This window comes from Ictidomys tridecemlineatus, chromosome 10 (genome assembly GCF_052094955.1).
Source record: "Ictidomys tridecemlineatus isolate mIctTri1 chromosome 10, mIctTri1.hap1, whole genome shotgun sequence".
In the NCBI taxonomy this organism is placed as follows: domain Eukaryota; kingdom Metazoa; phylum Chordata; class Mammalia; order Rodentia; family Sciuridae; genus Ictidomys; species Ictidomys tridecemlineatus.
The window spans coordinates 81,618,977-81,646,641 of record NC_135486.1 but is presented as its reverse complement, the minus strand read 5'-3'; the positions used below and the strand labels follow the sequence as shown (position 1 = coordinate 81,646,641).

The window sequence follows — 27,665 nt, the reverse complement described above, 5'->3', positions numbered from 1 at the left end:
TGATTATTCTGAAAGAGAGTTTAGAATTAGACAATTTATTATACTAAATAGGAAGCTCTAGTTATCCAGCTATTGAGAAAACTTATTTTTAAGATTTTATATTTCTTATATGTTAATATTTATTTTTATCTGCTTTAAGTTTCACTTCTACCATTAACTAGTTGCACCACTTTGGACAAAATGCTTCACCAATCTGAGTCTTAAATATTTTTCATCTACAAAATATGAATCAATAAGACTAAATATCTCTAACATCCTAGCTAATTAGCATTTTGTGGCTTTTCATCTTTTCTACATTTAGCAATAAAACTAGAAAACTTTGTATTCTGTCTTTGGATTTCTGACTACTTGCACCTAAAGCCCTCCTTTCATAGAGTTGAAGTAAGGAATGTTTGCCTTATGTTGTGAGGTTTTTCCAGTTTTCTGCATCTTTTTGTCCCTTTTTAATAGTAGAGTTCACTCATAAAAATTCAGACCAGCTTCCTATCCCTTCTCATTTGTGTATGTGCTTCCTATGTAAAATATATCTGTCTGAAGCTTTTTTTTTTTTTTTTTTTTTAAGTTTTAGAGAACTAAAGTATGCTGCTTTATCCCTTGGAAAACCTGTACTTAACTCTGAGAAGGACAGGCAACAAATGCCTCTTAGTCTTTTAGAGGCTTTTCTTCCTTGCTAATTAGCTGTGAATGTTTTGTTTGTTTGGTTTCTGACAGAGTCCCAGCAAAGAGAAGCAAAAGGGTCTAGAAAGGAAGGGGCCTGATTGTAAGGGAGGGTGACCTCCAGACTTGTCCACAGTTGTAGTCTCCATGGGAGAAGCTGCTTGGGAGGGAGGATGCTTTCATTTATTGATAATACCATAAAGTACTATATCGTACTCCCTTTACCCTCTTAAGCACCCTTTATTTATTTATTGAAATAAAAGCTAGATCAACACTAGATTCTTCTCTTTACTCAGTTACTGCTCTTACACCATCTTTAATTTCTCATGGGAGTGAGGATATACATACTGGAAACTTCCTACAATAATTTTTATTTTAACTGTGTTTATGTTAGAACAGGTTGGTAGTAAGAAATGGTAGAACTAGAACTTACAAATGTGAAAAAATTACAACTTTAGGCAATGCACAACTAAATGAGTATTATATTTTGTAAGTTATATTACTAAGAAGCATATCAGAAACTTAAATAGTGAATTCTCTGAAAGTAAAACTATCTAGTAAATAAATTATGAGTACTTAAGACCTGTTTCATCTCAGACAATGACTGATTTAAATTGGTAATCACTTGAGATATCTGGCACTTTCTAATCTTATCTGAGAAACAGATAATCTTAATAATCCAAATTGTTTATGGACCCAAATGTATGAGGCTCCAACACAAACAATGACAAAAATAAACTAAAAAGTTGTAAGAGTTAGATTGAAAATAAGCACATAACACTTATTATACTTCATCAACTTTTATTACTTTCATGAGTACAAAACACAAGATCAGTTTAAAAATATTCCAGGGTTGTGAACATAGCTCAGTGGTGGAGTGCATGTTTATCATGTGCAAGACTCTGGGTATAATCCCCAATGCACACATATACACACATCCTAAAAGGACATTATGAAGGTTAGAATAATTTCCTGGAATTAAACACTGAATACCAACAACATTAATGACAGATTGAGTCTTAAAAGAATGTGTACTCCCTTCAAAACTATCATGAAGACAAACAAACTGGTAAGATGTGAAAGTGTCATTGGCGCTACACTTTACATGTTACAAATAACTTCTAGCCTCAATGCATATAAGCCAAGCCTTAATAGAGTCCAAGTTCCTTGATATATTCTAATTCATATTCCGTATCTTATGCTGATCATTCTACATGCTTTCTTAACTATTCCACAAACTTTCTCAAGTTCCCTAAACTTCTCTGCATATAGAAATGCATCTTACTCTTCTCCAATGTTCTTACCTCTCCAAGCACACACTAGCCTTCTCTCTACTTCTCAATTCACAAATACTCTCTATATTATTTTTCCATTAGTTTCTCATTTGACTTCTTTTACATTTCTGCCTGTGTAAGTACATGAATGATATGGGGCATACATTTTGCTAAATAGCAATTTCTATCAATCTTTTCCTTGAATATGAACCCATCTAGGAAATGTTTGATTTATTAAATCAACATTATCAATAATGTTATACAGCAACATGTCAAGTATAATAGCTTTGTTTTTCTAATCTACCAAATTCTTATCATCATCACAAAATCCTTTTTAGAGAAAAAAAAGGAACACAACTTAGTACTAGAGGGAATAAGAACCTTCTCAAAAAGCAAGGGATATGGGGTAGGGATGTAACCCAGTGGTACATTTTATGCCTAGAATGTGCAAGGGCCCTGTGTTTAATTCCTAGCACAGGAAAGAAAGAAACAGAAAAAGAAAAAAGCAAAGGGTACTACAAAAACATACTTTTACCTCTACCTTGCCTGACCACAGAATCACTCAAGAGTATTTTCTACTCACTTAATAACCATTATGTGCTTTGTCTCTACCATTTCTAACATTGTACACATATCTTTGACAGACGAGTAAGATAAAAATACTTTCCTATTCTATCAAGTAACTTTATTCTGTCTAAATGTTTTATTTTAGACTTGTTATATCATATTTATCTACTAGAATATAAATACCCGATCATCTATTAGAATGTAAATTCCTTAATGGATATACTCAGCATCTGGAGGCACAGAATATAATTGTAGATGATACTAATGGGCTATGTGATATCCTCTCTCTTAAAAAAGCCACTGTGCAATGTTTTTCTCAGATCTCTTTCAGATTTAACACAGTATCTTAATAAACTGATAGTATGGGAAGTACTATATCAATGATATTATTTTTGTATCTGACCTATTTCATAAAGTAAGTACTTTACTGTTAAGGGTCTATTCATCTTTCAAGACTTGGTTCAAGTGGCTCCTCCTTTTAGTGTTTCCTGGTCATGCTAAATAGAGACAACTTACATCTTTGAACATCCCCAGAACTCACTGTTTATACTATACACGTGAAACTTATATGCCATATTGAATCCTGGTTATTTCAATTCATGTGTTGTAACTGTTACCTGACTTATGTCCTAGAAGGCATATTCATTTCTGGAGTCCCTTGTAGCTCCTTACTTTTACATGTGTTTATACATTTTTATTCAAATGGCTGCATTATTTTTAAACATATGACCACATGAAGCTTAAATATTATATATATATAATAAATTATATGTGTGTGTATATATCTATATGTATATGAATGAACTATTGTCATTTGTAAGTATTTCTAGGGGGTATAGAAAATAAATTTGGGTAACATAAATAGGCAATAAATAACAGAGTTTTCTTAAGAGGTCCTTAATGTTGAGTAACAAATAGAACCTGGAGCATAAGCTGAGTCAAAACTATCACTTTTCCCAATCCAGTAGATAACTCTATACATATACCAAATGTAGTAAAGAAAAGGATATTTAGAGGATGAATGGAAAGAAAATAAGTTGGGAAGGGATGTTGCTATGACAAGATTTGGATACAGATTCTCCAGAGTGAATGCACTTGCTGGAAAATTCCCACTTTTAAAAACTTACCTAGAATATTTGCAGCTCAGTTTTACTTAACTTTTCATGAAAATTCAAGAGGCTCATACAAGATGTAAAACTCTTGTTAATTAATATCTGCTTATTTATGCTTACAAGAGCTGTTGTATTAGCTTTTAAACCTATGTAATCCTACCAGCTCAGGAGACAGAAGAATCACAAGTTCAAGGCAAGCATGGGCAACATTATGAGACCCTGTTATCTAAATAAAAAATAAAAAGGGCTGGGGGTATAGCTTAAAGGTATAGCAACCTCAGTATTCAATGCCCAGTACCACAAAATAAACCACAAACCCATTTGTGTCAGTTATACTTGTTTTTGTAATTACACAAGTCAATTAAAAACCATGTTAAAAAGATAAAATACGAGTAGGAAATAAGAGTTGTTTCTAAGAGAACCAAGTTTAGTTCTTTGGAAAGCTCCATGTAAGATTGCTAAAGATGCTTTTAACTAGAGATGAAAGACTATATGGGGGAAATCATAAAAATCTATAAGGATTCTGCAATGACATTGTTTCCTAAGAGTCTAATTAGATTCTTCTTTAAAGATATCAAGATTGGGATTGTCTTTAAAGAAACTGAGATTATAGGTATGGTTTATGCAAGAAAAAGGACAGGGAACTTCAACCAATGAGTACTCCTTAAAAAATACAACAATAGCTCTATATTATAAGAGTGGTGAATAAATGTGAAGTACATGTTTAAAATATTTAAGGCTATATGTGTCATTTTTTATGTGCAGGTCTCTATATCTATTTTGGTTTTGTTTTGCTTTTGTTTTGGGGAAGAGGATTCTGGAAATTTAACCCAGAGGCACTTTACCACCGAGTTACATCTTCAGCCTTTTCAGTTTTTCATTTTTCAACACTTTCTCTAGGTTGCTTAGGGCACTGCTAAATTGCTGAGGCTAGCTTTGAACTTGCCATCTTCCTGTTAAAGCCTCCTAAACCACTGAGATTTTAGGTGTGCACTGCCATACCCCGACATTTATGCTTAGGTCTTTAGTAGGGCCCTTTTTTGACTATTGTATCAATCACCAATTCAGATTGCTTTCTGTTAAAATGAATTTTTCTAAATTTCCTAAGAATGCTATTTAAGAGGTTCTCAAAGAAGAATCACATAAAAATGTGTATCATCAAGCATATGTATTCATATTATAGTTTTATGGATGAACCAATATAGAATTTTATTATGAATTAATACAAAGGTTCACAATGAACCAAAAAAAAGTGAACAAAAATCTAATCCTAACAGCAACTATTCAGTATTGTTTGCTAATGTCTTACATAAATTATATGTCTATCAATCTAAAATACTTATTACACTACTACAATTAGTAAAAGCAAACTGTATTACATTATTTTGTCAGTGACCACCAGAAAAACTGATCTTGCCTCTTCCTTCCTCTCTCTTCCTTCCTTTCCCTCTCTCCCTTTCACCTCCCTTTTCCTCAGACCACCCCCTCCCATTTCTTCCTCCCTTCCTCCTATAACCATCCTTCCCTTCTGTGAATTGAACCCAGGGGCACTGTTCCACTGAGCTACATCCTCAGTCCTTACTATTTTTTATTTTCACACAGGGTCTTGCCAAGTTGCTAAAACCGGCTTCAAACTTGTGCTCCCTCTGACTCAGCCTCTGGTGTAGCTGGGATTACAGGTGTGTGCTACCACAACCAGTTCAGAAAAATTAATCTTTTATCTCCAAATCATTAGCTTAAGCAAAAGGAAAAAAATCATCTTGTTTTTCTTCTAGAATGCATTTGTGAGGAAGAAATAATTTAGATTATTAGATTTAAAATTTAAAAGTTAGATTTATAGAGGCTCTGAAAGGCTAATGCATAAGTATCTAAAAGTTGATAGGCAAAAGGTACCAAAAGGTAAGTAGAAACTTTAAAATTCAAACCAATCAGTTTGTTTAATCTGATGGGTCTAGATACCATAGGCAAATAATTTAAAATAAATTGTAAAGCTAAGCCACTGAAATACATTAGTTCTTGTTTGGCAAATTACCCTGCATGCTAAGAAATATGTTAATTTTACCAAATAAATGACTGCAAATTACTTAGAGTAAAATAACAAATAAGTATTTAAGATTGATAGCTCTGATGATAACTAAAAACAAAGTAGGCAGAACTGGTTCTCTAGCTTAAATACACTTATTTACTGAAGCAAAACATTTCTCCTCCAAAATTATAATCTCAAAAACTTCAAAAATCTCTGCAGTAAAAAGTATTTACTTACTTTCAAGTATTACATTTATGTGTTGGGAATTTTCTAAGTAAGCAAAACAATTAGAATTAGCAAAAGCAATAATTTAATAGAACACATTTTATATGTTAATTGCCATATAAATATATATATATATATACCCACATTTTATTGGGTATTATCTTGAAACAGACACTCTGATTATCAGAAAACAAAATGTCCTCACTCTTCTTAAAATTGCAAATAAATGAAAAGCAATATATATATTTTTGCATAATTATACAGATGCTCATGTTAAGGGCTTTAAAAAAAAACATCATGTACTCAAATGCTATTAAAATAATAGGTGATAAGCCACTTGAGTTCTGTTCCTTTTTACCGGTTATGCCTTTCATTATAATAGCAGATTAAACTTTTACTGCTTTTAAATCTGTCCTAACGATAGAATTTTTTTTTTCCTTTTCCTAGTGTCCTGGAATTCTAAGGTGTTCTAAAAGCAAAAATAAGAGATAATTATAGCAATAAGATAACTAAACAATCTTGAAACTACTCTAAATTAGGTTTAACTTATAAAAATATCATTCAATTCAATCAATCTTATGAAGCATATGTGTATAACAGCATTCAGATAGCAGACACTGGCCTAAATTATTTCATGAATAACTAAAAGAGAAAGCATCTAATAGGATATGAAAGAAGTACCTTTTACCTGAATTAGATGAGGCAAGGCTTTTAGTGTAAGGCAAAACCAAATTCCTAGCTTGCATGGAAGCAAATCATGCCACTGTGGTTTTATTAGCAATCTAAAAGGGGAAAAACCCAAACAAATCAGTGAAACAGAAAATGCTAGGAAACAAAACAAAATGTTTTTTAAAAGATCATGAATTCTTTTTTGAACACCTATTTTAACCAAAAAAGTAAAAATATTCAATGAAATACTTATGATGTTATCACTTAATTTTACTCTACTATGAAATGCAATATTTATAAATGCAATAATATATAGCAAGTAAGAGAATCTAGGTTAAGATTTTGGGAAAGGAGACTCATACTCAAATTATAAACAAACAAAAATCCTTTTCTAACCTGGACGAAAATCACTTTTGCATAATGAATTCTTAAACCTTATGATTACTTCAGCTATAAAAGACTAACCATAGTCAGAATGTTCCCAAGTGCTGACAACCAGATCTGAAGACTGTAGCATAAACAACCAATACATAAAAATTAATGTCATTTGCAGTTCACTGAAGCATTACTCACTGATGTCATCAGAATAGAAGACAGGCAGAATGGTCTCTGATCTCCATTCCACATTGATCCAGTTTATGTCATGCTGTGTGAACTATTTAAACCACTTATTTCTTTCTATGAATCAATAGAAGAAATCGTGGTATCTTTTTGAGTGTACCACATATCACTGCCTCTTTATATATTGTCATTCCTGAGCTAAGAGATAGATTCTTTTAGTAATATTTTGTTTCTAAAGTTTAGTACAAAAATTTTATACTACAAGAATTTGAGTTTATATTATTTAAATATATATATATATATATATATATATATAAGCACTTTACTAATTTTCTCAAAGATTAGAATTTGTCTTACAAACTTCAGCTCACTAGTCTTTATAAACCTACTATAGATAAAAATGAAAGCATATCTGAAATGGATATACATATGATGTTGAATCATATTAAAGACATTTAAAAAGTTTCAAGTTATAAAGTATTTTTATATACTCCTACCTTTCATTTTTTTCTGAAGCACCAAGTTTTGATATATCCACACTCTTGTTGCCTGTCTTTTTTTTCTTTTCTCTCTTTTTTCTACTAAGCAGTTCATCCTTAATGTGGAAAGAATTATGGTTACAGGTTATCATTAACATGTATTCTTAAATGTTATCAAGATGCTTCTGTGAAGAGTAAACACTTCAGAGGTACATTTATGCAAATGTATGTAGGGTCCAACATAATTAAGTAAAATCATCAATCTTTCACAATGACTGTTGCCATGGTATCCAGGCCTTAACACACATGAAGTTGGCACTGTCAGTCATGTGCATCTCCATAGCAATCAAAGTTTTCTAAGAAGAAAAAGCATTCAACTTACTTTTTCTCATTCATGCGACTTTAATAATGTCTCTTCAAAAGGAATGAGTAAACAGATGCTAATTTATGAATCCTGATAAATATGTTTGATTACCTTTAGCATATAAATAAAAACCCATGGCAGAATAAAGTGTATAATAGCTTTTCAGACCAAGAAAAATATAATAATTTTCTATTAAACCAATCTCTGAAGTCATAAAATACATTAATCTTGAATCTTATGAATTTAGTTAAAATGTTTTTAAAATAAACATTCATTATGTAAGGGCCTGTGACAAAAAATTTCAAGAATAAATCTTATATTAAAAATAATTCTATTTAAAAGGTGATAATTAAGAAAACATGTACTTTCTTATTTTCAGCTAGATATTCAGATCTTCGAAAAGTTTTAAAATGAGTGCCATATTTTTAAAAATATTTTTTAGTTGTCAATGGATCTTTATTTTATTTATTTATATGTGATGCTGAGAATCGAACCCAGTGCCTTACACAAGCTAGGCAAATGCCCTACCACTGACCCATAACCCCAGCCCCTGAGTGCGACATTTTTAAAAAAGCAATATTATTTTTCTTATTACATTGGTACTTCTTAGGAATAAATAAAACACTAACTATTGAGTGTAAAACAATTAGAATGATGAGTATATGTTGAAAATAGAAATTCTCATCACTTGAAAAATAAATGTCTGAAATTCCACATGAAATGAAGGAAGCCAGATCATTTGATTATCACCAATACTTACCAATTGTTTTTCCAGGTAGATTGACCAAACCACAGCATAATGACCCACTGTGAGAATAATGAACAAGAGTAATGCTAGCTCAGCATTGCTCATTTTTCTCACCCGCCTGTAGTAGAATACAGGCTGCCGCCAATCTGGAAGTCCATTGATCAGAATATCATCATACCTACAGTAGCAAATATAAAGGTTATTCATGGGGTCTTTAAAATAAAAACAAAAAGCTTTATTTGTACCTATATTTAAAAAGAAAAGAATTTTCCCAAATAGATAACATAAATTACGTAGATTACCAGCATTTAGTGTCTAGTGAATTCAAAGCACTGTATGTGGCTCCAAATACTGACAACCTTTAAGAATGTGCACAGTAAGAATACACTGTTTTACAGAACCCCAGGATCTAATCTAAAGGAGGTACAAATGATCTACCTGTCTACCACAGTCTTGAATCACAAAAAATTCACAAGAAAAAGCTAACACCACAAAAGTCCATAAGAAAAGGAAGGCTCTTGTTGGGAGAAAAATCAAAATCAGAAGTTTTGTTACCATGAATTACATATATATTGAATCAAATTCAGGATAAAATTTTTAGTCTGTGTCTTTTGTTGATTCAAGGTTAAAACATTTATATGCCTTATTTTATGCAAAAAACTTAAAGCTATAAAATGAGCACTTTGTATTTTGAATTGCTCACCTTCCTTTAGGGAAAAAAAAGGGATATGGAAACAGTCAACATTTATGTCAGACTTCTTAATAAAACTGCTTATTTGTAACCATTTAAAAAGTGGCAATTTCCTCATTTTTGGCTTTTGCTGGGAAGGAAGAACATTAATAAGTAAAAAACCTTTCCTTGCAATACATTTAAATTATCTTTCCTGGTACTATAGGGATAAAGTATATTTTTTTATTTAAAAAATTTCTTTAAAATAAAATTTCAACTGAATTTAAATTTACCTGTTATTAAAGCAAATATTTTTAAGATTAAAAATAAGAATTGTTTATGACTGTGAAACACAAAATGCTCACAAACACTGTTATGTTCAACACACTAATCTTAATTGAACACAACTCATTAAATATTCTAATCACACTATATCCAGAATTAAATCTTCACTGAAAGGCCTAATTTGGTGCAACACATTGACCAAAATATTTTAATTAAAAATATTCTGAGTTAGTCGCAGGCCTAATTACAGGAATAGAAATAGGGTCTATATTGTCAGGCAGGTCAGCAGAACTCAGTAGTAGGTTTTTCTCAAGTAAATTGACCGATCTAGGAATAATAGCGCAGCTGCTAAACTGCCAGTCTTGACGTGTAAATCAATTTAAATGCTACAACTGCAGTGGCTACTTTGATAGTTATTAAATTGATACCTTGGAGATACGCTAAAAAAATTTAAGCAGAGGGTCTATTACAGGCAACTTCTATTTTCCATAGAAAAAACTGGTTATTAATGCAAAATATATTTTATTAGCAATTCTAGAACATCTGACTATTAAATCAACTTAGATTATTAATAATACTATTAGATAAGAATAACCAAAATTTGAAAACAAAGAAAATTAATTAACATTAAACTCTTAAAATGCAAACTGTGTATTATATGTGAGAGTATAGAAATTAAAATATGGTTGTATAGTAGCAGGGTCAAGAAAAATTTGATGCTAAATATCCTCCTGTTTAATATTTGCAGCAATTCTTGAATATTAACATCAAAATATAATGACAAAAAACCCTACCATTACTGTTCTTAAAAAATTATATTTAAATTTTTTTTTAAAAAACTATCTCATTTAAAACTAGATGTGGAAAAGTAAAAAGGTTTCAATTACTACAGCACACGATTATAACATTCAAATGAAGTCCAATGAATGTTAAGTTCCAAGTTTATTCTAAATCCTTATTTTACTTCATATTCATTAGGGGTGGAGGAGCCTAATATAAAAATTATTATCTCCAGCAAATCTCTCTGAAATGACTTTGTGAAAAAAGTAAGGTTATTAATGAAGACCATCTAAGAAAGTGGAAACAACTTTCTAGAAGCAGTGCTAAATGCCAAATTTGTTTTATATCTAAACTGCACTGGAAAAATACATGGTTGAACTCATAGTTAAGAATTTCCTATCAAATATTTTATTATTAATACTGCTGAAAATGCTAAGCATCTGTTAATAATTACTTTTCTACTCCCCGTATAAACTGTATTTAGTGCACAACCAAATTTAAAAGTAGCAAAACCTCGTGTACTGAACATATTAAACACAACCAGATATTTATTAGGTTATGTCTGCTACTCTAAACAATAGCGTCCAAGGATTAAGCTTAGAATCATGTTCTATTGATTTTTTTATCAATGAACATTATGACCTAGGGGACTGATCATTTTAAGGGAAGATGGCTTCTATTAAAATTCACTTTTTAGAATTTATACTGTTAAAAGATAAATTACTGCTTTCCTGATAAAACACTGAAAAGATAAATACACTTCTTAAACACATAGGCACTGTATTTTTCAATAAGCTATTTAAAGAAAAACATGTTAACACTACAAAATTTAAGACATCCCTTTATCATGTTTTTATATTTAAGCACATAACACTGTTAAAATACTCTAGATCAAGAATGTAGAAATGGGGCTGGGGTTGTGTCAGCAGTAGAGCACTCGCCTAGCATGTGTGAGGCACTGGGTCCAATCCTCAGCACCACATAAAGATAAAATAAAGATATTATGTCCACCTAAAACTAAAAAATAAATATTTTTTAAAAAATTCCTTAAAAATGTATAAATGTGTTATAGAACACACAGAAGCAAATCTCTATGATAAAAACATCATTAATGCAAAAAGTCATATAACTGTAAGGTATTTTCTTCTAAATAAAAACACTGATCATTTCCACAGATCTAACATATAACCTAATGCATGCTTATTTCATTTGATTTTCTTAAAATGTATGTGATAAACATGAAATAATGGTTGTCTAATCTTTAGTAAGTTCCATTCAGAACCCACAGTTCATCAAAAATATTCAGCCTAATATAAATAGTTTCTAGAAAACAAATAAAATCTTAAAATTTTGAATTACCAACAGAAAAAATTATATAAATTTAAAATATCAGCACATTTTGAAACAAAACAGAAATTATGTAACTAAAATAGAAAATTTGTGTATTTTGAAAATGAATAATTCTGGCACTTGACTAAATTGTGATTCCCATCATATAAAGCTTAAATTTTTAGCTTAACAACAACATAAATTTAATTTGGGTCAGATTTCAAAATTTCCAGTAAAAGTTAATTATATAGAGATCATAAACAGAAAACAAGACAAAATTAACTGATCCTATGCTTTCTTTAAATATGTTTATACATATATACATACATGTGTATACATATATATATATTTAACATATAATATACACATATGTTAAAAATTGTGGTACTTAGCACTTTCTACATTGTATATGTGTCATATCTTCAAATTGGGTAGGTTATAAAATGAGATTTTTTATTCTCAGCTTAATGTTTATTTTGATTAAAACAAATCTGTAATCAAACAACAATAACTAGGTAATGGATTTTTAAAATTTTAGCTAACTGAGGCTGATGACTATACCTTCAATTGCACTATAAACAAAACATAATTTCATTTAGTAAACTAAAAAATACATTCAATTTTCATAAATACAGAAACAAAATAGACAAAAAGATTTTAATCTGCATAATTGGATGAGCAAAAAAAATACTGGTTAAAATTTATAACAGATTTAAAACAAAAGTAAATTATGTTAATATAACTAAAGCACAATGTAGTGTATGTGTGTATATATACACATATAAGTAGATTGTACTTTAGTCATATTATATACACACACACACACACACACACACACACATATATATAAGACTGGTACTCAATACTTTTATTTAATATGTATGTATATATACAGTTACATATATATGGTGTGTATGATGACTGGAACCCAACACTTAGCTAAACTCAGGGCACATGTATAGAAATTTATGTTGGACCATTAGCTGGGCTACTGTTCCCCAAAATAAGTAAGTTACCTAAGAAGTTTAAGAAAGGCTGCTATGCTAAGTTTCCTCACACCACTAACCAGTAAAACCTGTTATTTTCATGATACAGCTTATGCCTTTGGGAGAAAAGTTTATTCATAATTGCGTTCCTAGGAATCTACCTAAAAGAAATGAAAACATACATCTACACAAAGATTTATTCATAAATATTCACAGCAGCATTATTTAACATCACAGAAAAGTAGAAACAACTCAAAGGTCCATCAATTGGTGAATGGATGAACAAAAGTAGTGTATCTACACAACGGAATACTATTTAGTAATAAAAAAGAATGAAGTGCTACAATATGGATAAACCTCAAAAATATTTTACTAGAAGGAAGCCAGATGCAAAAGACTATATACTACATGATTCCATTTATATGAAATAAGCAGCACCGACAAATTTACAGGCATGTAAAGTAGATCAGTGATTGCCCAGAAATAGGGATCAGAGACAAAAGTGCCTGAAAATGAGTTTTGAGTGAATTTTTTCAAAAATAATTTTTAATTGTCAATGGACCTTTATTTTATTTATACATGGTGCTGAGAATAGAACCCAGTGCCTCACACATGCTAGGCAAGTGCTCTACCACTGAGCCACAACACCAATCCCTTGAGTGAATTTTTTGAAATAATAGAAATATTAAAAATCTGAATTGCAGTGATGGTTTGTAAAACTCTGTACATTATCAACAGTAAATGAGTTGTAAACTTAAAGCAAAAGATTTTCATGATATATAATTAATACTTTGGCTGTTATGAAATAAAATAATACTTGTGTTTTTCTTAAAAACATTATCCAGCTTGTTGCTTATTTCATTTCTCTTCCCTTTTCTATCAAAATTTAGATAATACATCTGATTATTTCACATGTAAGGAAAAAGAAAAGAAAACATGTCTGACAATTTTCCAAATTGCAAATTCCCAGAAGATCACTTTTAATGTGTGTGCGGGAGATGAACTCCAAACCAGCACCTTGCACATTTTGGGCAGGTGTTCTGCCACTGAACAATATTCTTAGCCCTGGAAGGTTACTTAAAAACACTTATTTAATGAATATTTATTATAAACAATTGTGATATCAAGAATACTTTTAAGGCCAATATGAGACAATCTTCTGTAGAAGATAAAGCAGTGTTCTATTCTTTCTTTCTTTTCTTTTCTTTTTTAAGGAATTATGAACATTAGGTAATTGTCTGCAGAGATGCCTTTCTCACTTAAATACTCACAGGTCACCTGGCCTCAGGCGCAAGCTTTAAAGGAGTGAGTCTCAGCTTGATTAGTTAAGACTTTTGCCTCAAGGAAAACCAGTTACCAAAGAGTTACTTGGGCCTCAAGGGGTATAAATACTACAGCTGTTTGTGTAACTGTCAGATCCATTTTTTCTACCAATACTCTAAATAAGCAGAGGGAACTAATCCTAGAGAGATAATGTTAGATGAGTTTATGTTAATGAGAAGACGGCTTAAGTATAAGAAGTGATTCGTATGAAAAGACAGATAATTTCAGTAACTGAAAGACATTGTTACAAAGTTTATTGACAACAACAAACAAAAAGACAAACTCTGATGCTCAAGATGTTGGAAGACTAAATAAAGCTATCTTTACAGACACATTTTTGATGTGTGAAACAAAAGTAGGGGCTCATTGAAAGAAACTAACTGGAAAATTTGCACAGAATGACCAACACTTCTTTCAACACACTTTTAGGACTCTTTCAACACTATAGATTATCTCAAACCCAAGGAATGTCTGCTATGATACCTGGATCAATGCCAGCCCTTGTTATAAAGCCAAGAATACTTCAAGAGAATACCTTGATTCCTTGCTTTGCAATCTGACAAACTGAGGAGGTATTCAAACTAAACAGTCAAGATGACAGCCAAGAGTGGTAGCTAACATTTTAGGATACAGAATAATTCTGGACAATACATTTGAAGAAAGACTCAAAATGATGTTCATAGCATATTTTCAGGGTTGTTTTTAAAATATATTTTTAGTACCACAGACAGATACAAATACTTAAGTTGGCTTTAAGCTTATAATTCAAATAACTGAGCTTTGAGGTTGGTGGGTTGTTGTTGTTTTAAGTACTTTTTTTTTTTTTTAAACTGGAAGGCAACATTTTAAAATTTTGGATTGTGGACCATGTCTCATGAAATCAATCTTGTGGACCAAAGCAGCTTTGGTGGGGTGGGAGACTAGACAGACCAGAATGGAAAAAATCAAGTCTCTTTCAAATACAATAGGGTTTTGTGAGCCTTTTATTTCAGTTGTGTGTGTGTCCCCTGAGGTATTATTTTGAATGTATATCTTACTGTGAGTCTGACTTATAAAACTTCGAAGCCCCACAATAGTATCCATATTCCACACATTCTAAAGGGAGTAAAGGAAAGGAGCCTCTCTGCAATCTCTTCTTAAATCAATGGTACTAGAAACCACTATGTAAGAGTATTACCCTCTTATGAAAGGGGCACAGAAAAGTCCCAGAGTAAGAGGCTGTCTCCATTTTGAGGTTTAACACTAAACACAATAACTTGAGCAGAATTAAGAAATGGGATGAAGTCAAAAGAAATGAGAAAAGCATGAATATTTTTTCAGTCATAAATTTGGTTAATTATTTTGAGAGTGAGGAAACATGGAAGCGTACTAAGGTCTAGGTTGTGGCTCAGTTATAGAGTGCTTGCCTAGTACATATGAGCCACTGGATTTGATCCACCGCACCACATAAAAACTAAATAAACAAAATAAAGGTATTCTGTCCATCTACAACCAAGAAAGAGAATGTATCAACTTGACTATCGTTAACAGGCTAATTATAAACATTTAAGAAATGAGAGAAGGAAGACCAACAACCACATATCAGATAGGAACTAATACAGATATATCAAATAGAATGGGTATTTGTTTGGAAACAAGTGGTATTTGTATTTCCCAGGGAATAAACATCCATGTTAAAAATCTTATCTATGAAGCAGAACCGCCTAAAGTTATGACTCCTGATCTTAGAGTCTATAAATACTGATTCAAACTAGTAAATATTTCAACAAAAATTACATTTAATTGTAAAATATTTTTTTAAAACTACATTTGTAAAAAATACAGTTGTAAACACTGCATTTCTGGGAAGGAATGAAAATAGAACACCAACTTATAATAAATAAAATGTTCAGTAAGACTAAATTCTTTTTAGAAGATGTTGCATGAAACTACATCTTAATTCAGAAGCACAAATAAACACTCACCTCTGCCTTCGTTCATCATCCTTTAAAACTTCATAAATGGCCACCAACTAAAACAGAAGCATTACTTTAAAACAAAAATACTCTCAACTATAAGAAATAACACACAGGAAAGTGAAGGCTCTATAATGTACATGCAGAAAACCCTATGTGTGCATAAGTGCAATAAACAGATAAAATCTTAACTATAAGTAATGTTTTACGTTTTGGGTAGCACCTTAAGAGGATAAAAAAATGGTTGAGGTCAAAAAGAATCTTTGTGAAAGCAGCAAAAGCTAACAGCTTATCTTAAAATACACCTTTTAAAAATAAAAGCTGTAATTTAGACAAGAAAATTATGACAATTATGACCCTCCAAGCATTTAGAGAGTCTGACACTACAAAATGTTGGTGAAAACTTATTTCATTAAAAAATTGAATAAATTTATATTTTAGACTACTATTTCATTTTTAAAAGGAAATATTCTACATGTAAGTTAATATTCAACCATAAATATAATTATTATTACAATTGTCACAATATATATATAAAAGCATATTTCACTTACTTGTCTAAACTGAGTTTCTGCATTTTCATCTTTATTCTTGTCTGGATGTAAAGTCAGTGAAAGCTTACGATATGCTTTTCTGATGTCTGCAGATGAAGCATCCTGGAGGTGGTAGGGGGAGGGGGAAATACAAAGCAAACTTTGTCAGAAAAAGAAATTCCCAGAACCTTGTTAAGATCTGAGAAGACAGCCATCCAAGTGCAGGACTCCAGGCAATGTAATTTGAGCAATCAGTCTAACAACCAGGCTATGCAGCTAGCCTGACCCACATGACTGAACAATTATTCAATCTAATTTGGCTCTCCTCTTAACTTTTCATTACCATACAGTCATTTAAAGAAGACAGTATTTGGCAAAACTTTTCAAACACTTGCCTTCCTAAAATTAACCAATAAATCTTTTTCAGTAATTAAGAGATCAAAAAGAAGCAAATTAAAAATTAATACATCTGTGTGCCTTCAAAGAAGGTCTTTATTTATTTGAGAATCTTAATGCTAATTTCTGAATCCCAGGATTACCATATGTACTTTATTTATTGTTATTTATATTGAATTTAACATTCAGCAACAATTTATGGAATATCAATTTCACATGTCAAAAAGTATGCGTATTTGAAGGCAGTTAAATTTGCATTTATCTAAAAATTATAATTTAAAATAGTTATGTATATTATACTTAAATATTTTTCAGTACTTTAAAAGATATTTTCAAGTTTCCCCAGTATTTGTAGAAATAAATTTTCCCACTACTTGTATATTACTAATATAGTTTAAATATATTTTAAAGGACACTTGGTTCAGTACTTCAGATTAAGTGAATGTTAAAATTACATTTTATATAATCTTGTATGCACAGGTAAAATCAGAGAATAACATTCTACATGGCTAATACAAAATACACAAATAAAGAACAAAGAATACACTGGGATTTAAAATTTTATCTCTACTAAGTTTAAAAGAAATTTCAATAACATATTCATGAGGCAAAATGATAATAAAGTTTCTTATAAAATTTTACCTTTTATTTTATAGCTATTTGTCCAATTAATTCCTCCAACTAATAAAAAGTTCAAATGACTAACAAATTAAAAAAACAAGGATTTTTACAGTGGGACTAAAAGTTGTTAAAGAAACAGATGGAGAAAGATAAAGTAAGACTATATTTAATCTGTAAAGATTTCCTTTTATAAACTATCATTTTCATTACCAGTTTTCTGGGGCTGGTTGCTTCTGCTCAGTATCCTATCCTAGGTATTAATATCTTTGTGATTAAAAGGCTGAGAACTAGAAAATTAGCAAAGTAAGTTTTGCAGGTAATATGGTTATTTTTCATTCTAATTTGCTCAATGAAATTGATGTCTTCCCTGCATTAGACTACAGGTTATCTGTGGTAGAAAGAAATGATTATCTAATGGAAATGTGTGATGAATCTTTTGGTTGATCAGAAGACAAGTGTCAACTGAATAACCATTCTCTAATTTGGATTTCATATTTTATTAAATCGAGACTGTACCAGAGATAAAATTACTCCCAAAGTAGATTTCTTACAAAATAAGAGCTTACATATCCTTTTTTTTTTTTTTTTTTTGGTGTGTGGGGCGGGCAGGTACTGGGGATTGAACTCTGGGGCAATTGACCACTGAGCCACATCCTCTCCTATCTCAGCCTCTGGAGCTGCTGGGAATACAGGCGTGCTCCACCGTGCCCGACTACATAAAAACTGATAGATGCTAATCATATAACATCTATGACTTATTTTTAAAAATTAGGACTAATAGTCACCCAAGGCATTTCCTTGCTTCCATTCTTGCCATTCTGACCCAAATACTCCATTTTTTTCTGCCACAGTATATACTCAAAAAACAAATTTGGCCAGATGGCTCTCCTATTACAAACATTTCAGAAGTTACCGTTAGTGTCTTCATCAACTGTATTTTTCCATCTTTTTAGCCTTATCTCTATGTTGGCCCATCCTCCCGATCTCCCAGATCATTACATTTTAAGATGCAGTTCACCAACTTCATGTATACAGACAATTTCTGTTAAGGAACTGACCTCTCAGGCTACACAAAAACCCTGCCTGGCTATTTTCCTCTTAAGAACCCACCCAATAGAGTTATTTCACCAATAAACTCTATTTTAAGTGGATAAAGCTGAAAAGCTTAGAGATGTTTCTATCTAAAAAGACATGCTCTAGACATGTTGTACCTAAAATTAGATTATGTATTTATATAATGTAACATGCTTAATGAATCTTAACTTGTTTTTATCCACATAACAAACCTATGATGTAAGTACAGTTATTACCAGGCAGATTTTACTGATGAGGTGAGAGAGAGAGGTTAAGTAATTTTTCAAGTACACACTGCTTGCATATAGATAAAAAGAGAATTCAAATAAGGAAAATACTTGATTCTTTTTCATAATCAGTCCCCTTTGTTAGCTTCAATTTTGGGCTGAATAACTTCACAAAGGGCTACTGCTTTGAGAAGGAGTGAGAAGAACTGTTATATTCCAATTAATCTGATAAAGTATATCAAACATGTTATCATAACTACAGTGTGAAAATATTCAATTGAAATTTTGTTTGTGTATTTTTGTTTTTTGAGACAGAATTTCAATATGTTGCCCAGGCTTTCATCAAACTCCTGGGCTCAAGTGATCTTCCAGCTTCAGCCTCCTGAGTAAATGGGATTATAGGTATACATACAGCACCTGGCTTCCAGTGGAAGCTTTAAAGACTGATATGTATTGGCTTGTCTAACACATTTTACATCACTTTCTGCTAGGCCTGAATCTTAACACATTCAACTTCCAACTTCAGCAGAGAGCTTTTATCTTTTTGGCTCATAGAGAAAAGTTTTTGACAGGGCTATGACTGAGTTGACCATTTTTAACACAGTTGATATTAGAGATCTACTGGATTAATTTGCCAGGATTCTTTTCCTAAGTGTGACATAGTTCTCTGGCAAGCTCACTATGAATGATTTTAACACTTGGATAACCTCTGTAAAGAAAAGACATTGTCATTCTTTAAAAAACAAATGGAAGTAATATATGCTCATCAAAACTGAAACAATGGGTGATGAAAAGTCAGTGAACATGGCAGGATAGAAAACTCTAAGGGTCCGACCCTCCAAAGAAACAGTGAATAACCTGGCAAAATCTGTCAGAATCAACTTTAACTGAACTCTGGAAAACAATCAAAGTTTACGGCAATCAGGCAAGTGCTTAAGAATTAGAACTCAGCTAATTCTTAGGCTATGGAAGATGTGAACCTAAGCTTTTGGTGACATTTCTGGTGCTGGAGGGAGCAGAGGTGTTCTCAAAAAAACTGTGGTTGTTTTGATCTGCCCTTGACATTGTATAAAAGAGCTACCTTTACTTTGCCAAACTCAGAACTCTACTAGAGCAGAGAAGGCAGTGGTGAAAAACATTAAAAGGCAACTTATTAGATGGTGCTAAATTGGGCAAAGGAAAATGTCTGGGCAAACAATGGACACATCACAAAGTCTAGGAAAAAAGACTGGGGAATAAGACACTAGCCAGCTGAATACTGAAGGTATGATACATCATACACACAGAGCCACCAGCAAGGACAAGAAGACACGTGTGTGTGTGTGTGTGTGTGTGTGTGTGTGTGTGTGTTTTGTCTGGTTCTAAATATTTAAGGAATCTATGCCAAATCATCAGCTGACCACTGAGCTAATAGGCAGACATTCCAGAGGCCACACACAACAAAAAATAAAGATTTTACAAAGTAAGTTCAGAAGAATCACTAGACATAGCACCCCACACAACAAGATGTAAAAACAAAACTCTGAGAAGCTAAGAGAATCTAATTGTCACCATTATATATTTAAAATGTCCAGTATTCTTCCAAAACTCATGAAGTATGCAAGGAAACTAGAAGTTTTTGGTGCACATACAGAGAAAATTAATAATAACCATCTCTGACAAAGTCTAGATCTTTGACCACTAGACAAAGACTTTTAACTATTTTAAGTATGCTTAAAGCGTATGTACAAAGAACTAAAGAAAAAGCATGATGATTCACCAAATTGAGAATATTAACAAAAAGGTTGAAAGAACTTCTAGAGTTGAAAAACATAATAATTTAAATGAAAAGCTCTCTAGGTAAGACACTCAACAGCATATCTGAATAGGCAGAAGATATAATCAATAGACATGAAGATAAGCCAATTGAGATTACCTGGTCTAGAAAGCAAAGAGGAAAAAAAGAAAAGAAAAAGAAAAATGAACACAACTAAGAGACCTATACCATTAGGAATACAAATATATAAATAATAAAGTTCAAAATATAGAAATAGAAGGAAAATATTTAAAGAAAAACTAATTTTTAAAAATATTTTTAAAGTTGTAGATGGACACAATACCTTTATTTTATTTTGTTTATTTTTATATCGAACCCAGTGCTTCATGCATGCTAGGCAAGCACTCTACCACTGAGCCACAACCCTGGCCCTTGTCTAATTTTTTTTTAAAGACATGAATCTACACATTGAAGAATTTTAGCAAACTCTAAGGCAAAACAAAAAGACAACCACATCTAGAAACATTATCATCAAACTGCAGAAAGTCAAAGAAGAGAGAATATGAAAAGTAAGAAAAAGGAAGCAATTTATTATGTACAAGGGATTCTCAGTAAGATATTAATAGCTAATTTCTCATCAGAAAGTAAGGTGGTCAAAATTTAGTGTAATGACATATTGAACATGCTAATAATATAAAAATCCATCAAAAAGAAACTTCATATTCAACAAAACTATCCCTTAAAATGAAAAATTAAGAAATACAGTTGAGGGCTGGGGATGTGGCTCAAGCGGTAGCGCCCTTGCCTGGCATGCGTGCAGCCGGGTTCGATCCTCAGCACCACATACAAAGATGTTGTGTCCTCTGAAAACTAAAAAATAAATATTAAAAAATTCTCTCTCTCTCTCTCTCTCTCTCTTAAAAAAAAGAGAAATACAGTTGAATAAACAAACAAAAATTAACATTCAGTGGTAGTAGACATGCTTTACCAGCAATGTTATAGTGAGCTCTTCAGGCCTAAAAGGAAAATAATTAAAAAACAAAAACAAAAGACAAACAAACAAAAATACTAGACAGTAATCAAATTGAAAGAAATGTTTGTGACCCTCCAAAATTCATGTGTTGAAATTGAATCCCCAATGGGATAGTATTAAAATTTGGGGCCATTTATTGATTCTTGATTTTAATTCTTGTGCTATGAGTCTTTTTTTTTTTTTTTTTTACATATATCGAGCACAGTTTTTCATATCTCTGGCTGTATACATAGTATATTCACACCAATTCATGTCTTCATACATGTACTTTGGATAATAATGATCATCACGTCCCACTATCATTAATTACCCCATGCCCCCTCCCTTCCTCTCCAATCTCTCTGCCCTATCTAGAGTTCATCTATTCCTCCCATACTCCCGCTTCCTATCCCCACCATGAATCAGCCTCCTTATATCAAAGAAAACATTCAACATTTGTTTTTTGGGGATTGGCTAACTTCACTTAGCATTATCTTCTCTAACTCCATCCATTTACCTGCAAATGCCATGATTTTATTCTCTTTTATTGCTGAGTAATATTCCATTGTGTATATATTCCACATTTTTTTATTCATTCATCTATTGAAGGGCATCTAGGTTGGTTCCACAGTTTAGCTATTGTGAATGAAACAATCTGTGAGGTGAATAGACAGCCTACATCTTGGGAGCAAATCTTTACCCTTCACAATCAGATAGAGCACTAATCTCTAGGGTACATAAAAAACTCAAAAAGCTAAACACCAAAAAAAACAAATAACCCAATCAATAAATGGGCCAACGACCTGAACACTTCTCAGACGATGATATAAAATTAATCAACAAATATATGAAAAAAATGATCATCATCGCTAGCAATTAGAGAAATGCAAATCCAAACCATTCTAAAATTTCATCTCACTCCAGTCAGAATGACAGCTATTATGCATACAAACAACAATAAGTGTTGGCGAGGATGTAGGGGAAAAAGGCACACTCATACACTGCTGGTGGGACTGCAAATTGGTACAGCCAATATGGAAAGCAGTATGGAGATTCCTTGAAAAATTGGGAATGGAACCACCATTTGACCCAGCTGTCCCTCTCCTGGGTCTATACAAAAGGACTTAAAAACAGCATACTACAGGGACACAGCCACATCAATGTGTATAGCAGCACAATTTACAATAGCTAAACTTTGGAACCAACCTAGATGCCCTTCAATAGATGAATGGATAAAAAAAAAATGTGGCATAGATACACAATGGAATACTACTCAGCAATAAAAGAGAATAAAATCATGGCACCTGCAGGTAAATAGATGAAGTTAGAAAAGATAATGCTAAGTGAAGTTAGACAATTCCAAAAACCCCAAAGCCAAATGTTTTCTTTGATATAAGGAGGCTAATATATAGTGGGATAGGGAGCGGGAGCATGGGAGGATTAGATGAACTCTAGATAGGGCAGAGGGGTTGGAGGGGAAGGAAGGGGACATGGAGTTATTAATTATGGTGGAATATGATGATCATTATTATGCAAGTACAGGTATGAAGACACAAATTGGTGTGAATATACTTTGTATACAACCAGAGATATGAAAAATTGTGCTCTATATGTGTAATAAGAATTACAATGCACTGTGCTGCCACATATAAATAAAAAAATGTGACACAAACTAAAAATGCTGAAAATGAATTTTATATTTCATTATAAGATAATTATTGTTAAGTATTTATTGATTCCACCATGATTGATTATATAATAGTTCTTAATCATAAAGTATGCTTCTTGTGTTTTACAATATCGGTCATAATAAAGGCACATCTGCCATGGGAGAAAAAAAAGTTGGGGCCAATGTGAGATAAACAGATCATAAGGGCTCATGAATGGAATTAATACTCTGATAACAAAGGCCCTAAAGAGCTACCCTTTTTTGTCCTTCTACCATCTGAGGACATAGATGATACCACCTATGAGGAACAGGCTCTCACCAGACACTGAATCTCTGGTGCTTTGATCTTAGATTTTCCAGTCTCCAGAATTGTCAGCAATAAATTTCTATCGTTTATAACTTACCTATTGCAAAGTATCTTATTAAAGTACCCTAAACAGCCTAAGATTAATATCTATGTAAATACAAAAAACAATACTAATATATTTTGGTGACTCTAATTTTTTTCTAGATGATACAAATGTAATTACTATACTATAAAGCAATAATTACAAGTCTGTTTTAAATAAAACAACAGTATAAATCTATGATTATGGCATACACATATAAAGATGTAATCTGTGAAAATAAAATAAGGAAGGAATAGTGATCACTACAGGAGAAAACTGTTTCATATAATTGAAACTAAATTGGTATTAATCTGAATTAAGATGTTAACTGTGGTCCCCAGGGAAAACCAAGAAACTAAGATCCATAGTAAAAGAATTGAAAAGCAAATTCAATGGTCAGAAAAAAGTCTAACATAAAAGAAAGCAGGAATTGAAAAATAAACAAGATATAGAAAATAAAGAGCAAAATAGCAAAAGTCTTTTTTTAAATCAGTAATTATTTTAAAAGTAAATGTATTTAACTCTCCAATCAAAGAGAATGGCAGAATGGATTATGAATAAAACTGATGAGACTATATATGATATCTACAAGAGATTCACCTCAGAACCAAAAACACAAATAGGAAAAAATGAATGGATGGAAACAGATATTCCATGAAAACTGTAATCAAAAGAGAATTGGAATCACTATATAACATTAGACAAAATGGACTTTTAAGACAAAGTTTAACACAAGAGGCATAAAATGATCTTATTTGATGACACAATGGTCAATCCATAAAGAGGATATAACAATTATAAACAAGTATAAACCTGAATATGTGCATATAATAACAGAACCCCAAACTAATATGAGCAAAGATTTAATGGAATTGAAAGAAGAAATAGACAGTTTATAGTAAAACACTCCACTTTACATTACAACTGAAATAATCAGAGGTCTTAGCAAGAAAACAAAATTTGAACAATTGTACAAAACAATTAGACACACATAACAGATATCTATAGAATATTACACTCAACAACACAGAAAACACCTTTTTCTCAAGTACACTTGGAATACCTTATAGTAAGCTACAAAATAAGTCTTAATACATCTTAAGAGACTGAAATTTTAAGTATATTCTCTAATGACAATGGAATAAAATTAGAAATCAATGACAGAGGAAATTTGGAAAATTGACAAATATGTGGAAATTAAACCACACACTCTAAAAAACCAATGAGTCAAAGGAGAAATAAAAAAGAAAATCAGAAAATATCATAATATGAAAAATATCCTCATGTTGTCTCCATAGAACACCACATTCATTATCAAGTCAGAAAAATGTGCTCTAGGAGAATAAAATTGGAAAGCTTAAGAAAAAAATTTTTTCTACTATGTTTAGAAGGTTTGTTATTGATACAGAAAGGCCATAAAATATCAGTATTTGATCACCTATTGGACATTTCCTTTTGGATTGCTGCATTATGGAAGATTTTAATTCATTAACATTAATAGTTAATTGTAGATAGGGAGAATGTCAGGCACCTTGAAAGCCAGAAAATGTTCGTTTAGGATTAAAGATGGTGAATTAGAGGAAAGCTACATTTTCTGTTACTCTGTGGCTTGAAATTCAAGCAGTAAGAATACTGCTTCTCGTGAAAGATAAAATTCACTGAAATTCAGTATTAAACAGTGAGACTCCTAAGAGACCAAAATATTTAGGTGCATGGAACAAATGACAAGGAAAAGTACACTGTAGCAGTTGCAGCAGCACTGGTTCATCACAAATGGGAAAAGCAATATAAACAGAAAATGCAAGAGAACAGACACATTTGGCAGAGAAAAGCCTTACAGAAAAGCAATCTCAACTTAGCTGAACCAGAGATTGCACACAGCAAGATGCTCTGTGTTTCTTAACTGGCAAGCAGAGAACTGAGGCAGGAGCCATCTTGAGGAGGCCATGCTGCAGCTTGCTGCTGTTGGAGCCCAGGAGATCATAGTAAATACTGCCATTCTGTCCTGGTAAGCAGTTACCTGTGGCCTAGAATGTACCTAGAAGAATGAATTGAATCAGGCACAGAGAAGAATGTACCCAGAGGAATTCTGTCAGAAATATGGAGGGAAGTGCTGCTTGCTTTGCCTTGTCTGTCAGTTCACGTGACCAGCTGAAGAAGGTTGGAAAATGAATGGGCAGGTGGGATTACACTCAGGATGGAGCCTGGGAAAGCCATATTCATGACTGTTAGAGTGTGTGAGACCTGTGGAGGGATGATGACTCATCACCCTACAAGAAGAATTTGCAGGAGGCCCCTGTTATCTGGATACCCAGTAGAGATCAGCATTTACCTGGTCCTAGGGTTGTGTTGACCCAATTTCTCCATAGCAAATACCACCTGTCAAACTCCCAAAGGTCTGATTAGAGCTAAGCCCCAGCCAACAGAGCTCCTTACTTAGAATTTTGAAGCAGCCCCACCATAGATCACTACAAACTCAAAACCCAGCATTAATACCCTAGGTGAGCATGGTCTGGTGGTCTGTCCAGACAAAACTCCAACTGACAGTACTTTCCATCTGTCCTACCTTATGCTAATGAGAAGGGAAGCTGAGAGTTATTTCAACCAGCTAGCAGTATGATGAGCAACACAAAAAGGGGAAAGGGTTTAACAAATTTCATCCCAATATTTTAGGGATCCATAACTCAAAAAGAAGCAGGAAGGACAGGTGGGCATAGGCAGTGAACATCCATCTTGTTGACAATTCTGACCATCTCAGTAGAGACAATTCTTTCATTCTATGTTACAAATTTTTTCTGTTTTCTTTTGGTGTTATATCTGTGCTGATGGATTTGTGGATATATGTTTCTTTTTTTCTCATTTTAAAAAATTTTAATTGTGTGCTGTTTTTGTTTTGTCTTTTGAGAGTCCAGCTTTTTGTTTATTTTTGTTTCACATGTTTCTTTTTCTCTCCTTTTCCCCCCAATACCCAAATTTTCTTGTTCTCTCTCTCCATCTTTTATTTTTTTATCCTTCTTTACAGCCATCACTTGCTACAATTTTTCTGCTTTCTATGTTCAAATTTTAAGCATTCTAAATTTTATCTTCCTATCACATTTTCTTTTAATGAACTCTATTTTTAAACACATTTTAGGACTATTTGATTTACATAATTTTTGCTACTATTACTCATGCTGCTGCAATTAGATGGTGTAGTTGACATTGGCTATCAGCATTCATGACAGATCTAGTTCACAGCTATTTAGTATTGTTGCTATTGGCAATTGCTGATCCCTCATTTGTGTTTTTGTAGTGTTGTAGATGTCATAGTAGGCAATGGGCATTTATCTTGATGCTGTATACTGTTTGCTGCTGTTGTTGCTGTTGTTGGTTACCCCTTTTCTGTGAGATGCTGGGAATCTGCTGGGACACTAAAAGTTCATAAAGTAGAGATTCTGCTGCTGAGTTAACAAACTCAAAACCCAGCTAAGAGACATGCTAAAAATTAAACAATACAGGAGAGAAAACCCCCCATCAATAAATAGACCTCAAGCACAAATAGCTATGGGGTGGGGGAGCCCTCAGATCTCACTTCTGGACACCCAGTCCTACAGCAAAAACAGAGACTTAACGCAAAGACTGTGAAAGCAACTATGGGGGGTCCCAATCTAGATCATTCCCATATCCCTTTAGAATATACAGGGTTGTTAAGTGAAGAAGGGCAATCACAGAAGGTGTACCCTAAATACTTTGCTATAATCAATGCAATTACTAGATCTCTTAGAAGAATCTCACTCTTTTGAGACCTACAGAAAAAGTGGAATGCTCAAGCTCTAACACAATACACATTATGTCAAAATACAATAATCACTGAAGAACTAATAGGGAAAATATATTACAAACCCCACTTGGAAATATTTTGAAAAATTTACAACAACCTTTTATTCCAGAAAATTTGGCAAGAGACGATGTGCGCTAAAAAGGCCCATACAAAATTGT

The 27,665-nt window shown here is 32.3% G+C and overlaps 1 protein-coding gene across 1 annotated transcript in view; it reads right to left on the bottom strand.

The window, feature by feature from the left end:
- The window catches only part of Dnajc1 (DnaJ heat shock protein family (Hsp40) member C1), a 210,355-nt gene that overhangs the window by 98,160 nt on the left and 84,530 nt on the right, over positions 1-27,665 (bottom strand). The window contains exons 2-6 of the mRNA XM_005325773.4: positions 16,565-16,666; positions 16,020-16,066; positions 8,695-8,860; positions 7,589-7,686; positions 6,550-6,643 (exon numbers count right to left, since the gene is read on the bottom strand). Coding sequence (XP_005325830.2) covers positions 6,550-6,643; positions 7,589-7,686; positions 8,695-8,860; positions 16,020-16,066; positions 16,565-16,666 — 507 coding nt within the window. The remainder of the gene's footprint in view (positions 1-6,549; positions 6,644-7,588; positions 7,687-8,694; positions 8,861-16,019; positions 16,067-16,564; positions 16,667-27,665) is intronic.